The sequence below is a fragment of the Limulus polyphemus genome, unplaced genomic scaffold, assembly GCF_000517525.1.
Source record: "Limulus polyphemus unplaced genomic scaffold, Limulus_polyphemus-2.1.2 Scaffold11743, whole genome shotgun sequence".
In the NCBI taxonomy this organism is placed as follows: Eukaryota; Metazoa; Arthropoda; class Merostomata; order Xiphosura; family Limulidae; genus Limulus; species Limulus polyphemus.
Window position 1 is genome coordinate 6,436 of NW_013677353.1, and position 6,419 is coordinate 12,854.

A 6,419-nucleotide genomic window follows, 5' to 3' on the forward strand; every position below is an offset into this window, starting at 1 on the left:
TTCACATACATTACCACAGTCCAGTGTTTTAATAAGACATCTTTCACATACACTGTTATGGGCCATTATTTTAATATGACATCTTTCATGCACATAAATTACGTTGTCACAGTCCACTGTTTTAATAAGACATCTTTCACATACACTGTCACAGTCCACTGTTTTAATAAGACATCTTTCACATACATTACCACAGTCCAGTGTTTTAATAAGACATCTTTCACATACACTGTTATGGGCCATTATTTTAATATGACATCTTTCATGCACATAAATTACGTTGTCACAGTCCACTGTTTTAATAAGACATCTTTCACATACATTATCACAGTCCACTGTTTTGCTCTGAATGAAGATCCAACACATGAATAAATAATATGAAATAAAAAGTCCATGAATTATTTAACTAGTTGAATGTAATGAGAACTACAGAAGATAAGTGTGATTTACTGTAACGAGAAGGTAAACATATCAGGTTTATCTATGGTCAATGGTGCCATTAGTAGTTCGTGGATCCAGACGATAACCCACATATGTACCGGCATCTCCGGACTAAACTTGCAATTGTATTGGTCATTCAAGCATACACTGTTTCATATATACTCCCTTCTCGTGCTAAACTGGTAAGAAAAACTTCAGACATTAGTGTCTAACATCAAACAATGTATACAGGAATATTACCTGACAAATCCAGTATAATTTCACCCAGAAACTCATTAGGCCTGTGTATGTCGTAGTTCCAGACACTAATTTCCAAGAATGACATAGATAGACTCTCTGACGCCATGTTAGGGTACATCATCGTCTGCTTCCATTCTGGACAGCTGCATCTTGAAAAGTAGCGAGTCCTCTTCTGGTTTTCGGAGCTATTAAGTACAGTACCCCCAAACTTCAGCTTCATAACAAGGCTCTAAGTTTCTTCACAACTTTTTCTTATCAGATAAAAAAATAAAAAGTTTCTCTCGACTTTCTTTAGCAACAAAATTTTACTTGTATCCTGTATTTGAATAAAGCAGTGGTAGTTAGGGATTTAAAATGGCAGATTAGCTCCAGTTTGAATATTTTACTTTATTGCTAGCTCCCAAAAAAAATCGTTCCTATTTCAAAAGTTTGAAGTGAATAACTAGAAATAACCATCTGCTGTGTACACCGCGGGGAATCGAGCCCCGGACTTTAGCGTTGGAATTAAATTCGTAAACTTACCGCTGTCCCACCGGGGGACAGCATGAAAGAAAATTAAATAATTATAACAACACCACTAGTGCCAATATAATTTTTTATACATTGTTTTACGTTATAATATAATATATTATACACAAAATATTGAGAAAAGACAACAGTTGTGGAGATAAATATCTTAAAAATTAATAAAATGTTTTTGTGAATTTAAAACAATTATCAGGTACAAATAAACACAATACTGTTAATTTGATTTGGATCTTAATTACATAACGAAATATAACTCCAAAAAACATAAAACTGGAAGATTATTAAAAAGTGTGACACATGATAACTAGTTTAAGCACAGAAGATAGAGTTAATTAATCAAAACTTCCAGCTAGGTTATTATTATGGGTATCACGTGCGTCTCCTTGAACAATAGATTCCTTTTATAAATACAAGCTGATCAGGCCCGTAAGGGGGTCAGAAAAAGGGCAGGGTGGGAAGAGCTTTTATGGTCACGATGAAACTCCAGGCTACACACTAATACACAATTCTCGTCAAAATCTTAATCTTGACAAATTCATTAGTTAATCACTTTACTCCAAGGTGGCGCATAGGCTGAAATTGTATGTGGTTTGGTCGAGGCGTTTCATCCTTTGCCCATATGGCGAAACATGTAAAACAACTTGTTGCTACTAAAGTCGTCTAGAACTAACAATTTAAATTAACACTCACCCCCTAACGGGACACTAACAATCAAATGAAGCACGCACCACCTAACGCGAAAACTAACAATCAAATGAAGCTGTTACCACCTAACAGGTAACTAACAATCAAATGAAGTACACACCACCTAACGGAAAAACTAATAATCAAAGTTAACACTCACCACCTAACTGGAAAGAGGAAGCACTTGACAAAAGGATCAGGGAGTCCACTGTTGTCTCTGGCTGTCACTAGGTGGCGTGCTCGAATAATAGTAACGTAAAGAACGCTCACTTTGGAATCGTAGCATATTTGAAGCTGAACATACAAAATGAGTTCATTTTTATTAAATAAAAATTATAAGGATTTTATATTCAAGATTAAAAAGAAAATGGAATATTGATATTAGTGTGGTCGGACCATCATGCACACTGAATAGACAAAATATTTTATAACACACACACATTAAACACTTTATAGACTAGAATTACAGTTGAATATTAGCTGGAACCCTGATATTGTAAAATGTTAACATGAAACTAATATTTAAGTCTGAAATAAGTTCCACTAGAAAATGTCCTTAGGTGGCACTGAGGTAGCAGAAATTAGTTCTGGGGGAGGAGTAACTTCTGAAAATAGTGTTCTACATAGTAACTAACACTAATGATAACTGTTCTACAATATATTTAAAACCAAGATGGATTGTTTGTTTATTCAAAGTTTTCGCCCAAAGCTACACAAGGGCTATGTGGTCATGTCTGTTCCTAATTTTGAAATTATTTGCTACAGGTAAGGGAGTCACCCATAGCGCTCACCACCAACTCTTGGGCTACATTTACCTTACCGAATAGTGTGAGATTTTACTGTCATTCTTATAACACATCCAGCCTGCACTGTATTAAAAAAAGTAAAATTAAATATTCAATAAGATCAATAAAACCAAACTTAACTGTTCTTCACAGTAATTAATTAAACTTGAATTAATAGCTTAACATGGCAATTAAAACTTGCAATCAATTATAATACATTAACGAAACATTTTTTTTTAATGAATACTTTTTACAAAATAATTTTTAAAATGATCTAAGTTTAGAAACTGTAATAGCAAACACTCACTTCGATTTCGCCGGTGATGTGGTCTGCTTTAAATCTGTACTGGAAGATTAAAAGTTCAGGTTAGAAATTTTGTTCTCGCTAGTCCTAACGTTTTTACGTAACGGATAAACGCACACAACACCAACAAGGTAAGAATCAGTTGTACGGTCAACAATATTCAGAAAAATAATGGTTAAATAATGGTGAGGGTAAAGAATTATCTCCATCTTTATTGTTATATATATAGTGGAAATATATTGTTATATATATAATGGAAACTAACACTTAGTAAGACTGGTAGAGGATGGAAATAAACAGATTTTATCCATTACCTTGGTGGTAAAACCAAGATGGCAGCCATCAGACAAACCTTACGTTTACAAGTCATCAAGGATCAGAATTTTCTCGCAAATGCAATTGCAGAATGTATAATAAAACTTAGTGAAGATGTATCAGTTTATGTTATTTCTGAAATTTATCGCCATCTCGATTGACAGCATGTAGATCGTTAAGCTCTCCAATCACCGAGAAGTGTTAGGTAAATTCTCACGTTTTACACTATCCAATCACTGAGAAGTGTTAGGTAACTTCTCGCGTTTTACACTCTCCAATCACTGAAAAGTGTTAGGTAAATTCTCACGTTTTACACTATCCAATCACCGAGAAGTATTAGGTAAATTCTCGCGTTTTACAAGACGTGATTTGTGCCGCGAAAGTCTTACCTTGTTGTTCTCACTAAGGCTGTTAGACTTCAGATCAGAATTTTGGGAACCAGTCCAGTTGAGAGGAAGATGATGATTGCAAGTAGAGACAACATTAGGAAGTCTTCTTGTCTCAGACTGAGAGTCTGGCAAACACAGCTCACCAGATTTTGAAAAGACGTTGCTATCGAAGTCTAAAGAGGGAAGGTCACAAAATAACTTATTCTGGGATTAAAGTGAAGACATACATCAATATCCATTTAGTTACACGATGGAAACAGATCTGATTAGGTCAACCAGATATGGATTTAAAACTGTGGTAAATAAAAATGGAGCTGACACAGTGGTTTGGTCGTAAAGACAAACTATAAAGGTGAATCTCCTAGGGTGTAGGGATGGCCGAACTCAGTTAAAAGGAATACTATGAGATGAAGTATAGATGGATATCCTGTGGTCAAGAAGAAACCAATATTCGTGGGTGAGTTGTAAGTGTAGGTAGATATCCTGGGGTCAGGAGCAAGCTTTAGGAGACAACATTCATGGATGTAAGCGTAGGTGGATATCGTGGAGTCAGGAGCAAGCTTTAGGAGACAATATTCGTGGGTGTAAGTGTAGGTGGATATCGTTAGAATATTGATATTAACGTGTTGGGGCCATAAGTTAGAATATTGATATTAACGTGTTGGGACCATAAGTTAGAATATTGATATTAACGTGTTGGGACCATAAGTTAAAATATTGATATTAACGTGTTGGGACCATAAGTTAGAATATTGATATTAATGTGTTGGGACCACAAGTTAGAATATTGATATTAATGTGTTGGGACCATAAGTTAAAATATTGATATTAATGTGTTGGGACCATAAGTTAGAATATTGATATTAATGTGTTGGGACCATAAGTTAGAATATTGATATTAACGTGTTGGGACCACAAGTTAGAATATTGATATTAATGTGTTGGGACCACAAGTTAGAATATTGATATTAATGTGTTGGGACCACAAGTTAGAATATGGATATTAACGTGTTGGGGTCATAAGTTAGAATATTGATATTAATGTTTTGGGACCACAAGTTAGAATATGGATATTAATGTGTTGGGCCCACAAGTTAGAATATTGATATTAACGTGTTGGGACCATAAGTTAGAATATTGATATTAATGTGTTGGGACCACAAGTTAGAATATTGATATTGATATGTTGGGGTCATAAGTTAGAATATTGATATTAATGTGTTGGAACCACAAGTTAGAATATTGATATTAACGTGTTGGGACCATAAGTTAGAATATTGATATTAATGTGTTGGGACCACAAGTTAGAATATTGATATTGATATGTTGGGGTCATAAGTTAAAATATTGATATTAATGTGTTGGGACCATAAGTTAGAATACTGATATTAATGTTTTGGGACCATAAGTTAGAATATTGATATTAACGTGTTGGGACCACAAGTTAGAATATTGATATTAATGTGTTGGGACTACAAGTTAGAATATTGATATTAACGTGTTGGGACCACAAGTTAGAATATCGATATTAATGTGTTGGGACGACAAGTTAGAATATCGATATTAATGTGTTGGGACCACAAGTTAGAATATTGATATTGATATGTTGGGGTCATAAGTTAGAATATTGATATTAATGTGTTGGAATCATAAGTTAGAATATTGATATTGATATGTTGGGACCATAAATATTCTGTCTATTCAGTCTACATGATGAATCATAATGCAGATTGAAAAACAAAATCTTATATATCATGAGACTAATACATCACCGGAATTCACACAGGCTTGATGGACTAGAATTACAGCTGTTAGTTGGAACCCTAGTACAGTAAAAAAGTAATATTTAAGTGTGAATAAGTCACGTCCCACTGGAAAGTATCATTAGTTGTCATTTGAAATAGCATGGTTGACATATTTTCCTTCACTCTTGGGTTCTAATGTAGTTTTGTCCCGTTGATCCTATGGTTACATGACCAGAACGGGAAGACTGGCTTGCTGGTTGGACAGTTCTTGTGAAAACTAGTAAATTAATAAATAATTAACCAGTGTTAATAAAGAATTATAAATAAATAACGTTGTGTTATTAATTCCCGCTACGAAATATAATTTGTAAATGACTATAGTCAAAATGATAATAATTTCAACTTAACACACCGTAACTGTTGTTGTACTGTTGTTGTCCACTTAACACACCGTAACTGTTGTTGTACACGAAAACCGAGGCTTTCCATACAATACCAGGGCTCATGGAGCTGACTGGAGAGCTATATATACATCATAAACAACAGTTACGGTGTGTTAAGTTGACAATACACGAAAACCTATGATGTATACATATAGCTTCTCCAGTCAGCTCCATGAGCCCTGGTATTGTATGGAAAGCCTCGTCAACTTAACACACCGTAACTGTTGTTGTACACGAAAACCTATGATGTATATATAGCATCTCCAGTCAGCTCCATGAGCCCTGGTATTGTATGGAAAAGCCTCGTCAACTTAACACACCGTAACTGTTGTTGTACACGAAAACCTATGATGTATATATAGCATCTCCAGTCAGCTCCATGAGCCCTGGTATTGTATGGAAAGCCTCGTCAACTTAACACACCGTAACTGTTGTTGTACACGAAAACCTATGATGTATATATATAGCTTCTCCAGTCAGCTCCATGAGCCCTGGTATTGTATGGAAAGCCTCGTCAACTTAACACACCGTAACTGTTGTTGTAC

The 6,419-nt window shown here is 34.8% G+C and overlaps 1 protein-coding gene across 3 annotated transcripts in view; it reads right to left on the reverse strand.

Annotated features, from left to right (window-relative positions):
* LOC111083869 (protein piccolo-like) overlaps positions 1–4,406 on the reverse strand; it is a 10,835-nt gene extending 6,429 nt beyond the window's left edge. The window contains exons 1-4 of one of the 3 annotated variants that reach the window (XM_022380584.1): positions 3,687–4,406; positions 2,986–3,024; positions 2,054–2,187; positions 682–866 (exon numbers count right to left, since the gene is read on the reverse strand). In XM_022380584.1, coding sequence (XP_022236292.1) covers positions 682–802 — 121 coding nt within the window. In that variant the 5' untranslated portion in view covers positions 803–866; positions 2,054–2,187; positions 2,986–3,024; positions 3,687–4,406. The remainder of the gene's footprint in view (positions 1–681; positions 867–2,053; positions 2,188–2,985; positions 3,025–3,686) is intronic. The other 2 variants (XM_022380583.1, XM_022380582.1) reach the window with 2 other exon arrangements.
* Between the last annotated feature and the right edge of the window lie 2,013 nt (positions 4,407–6,419).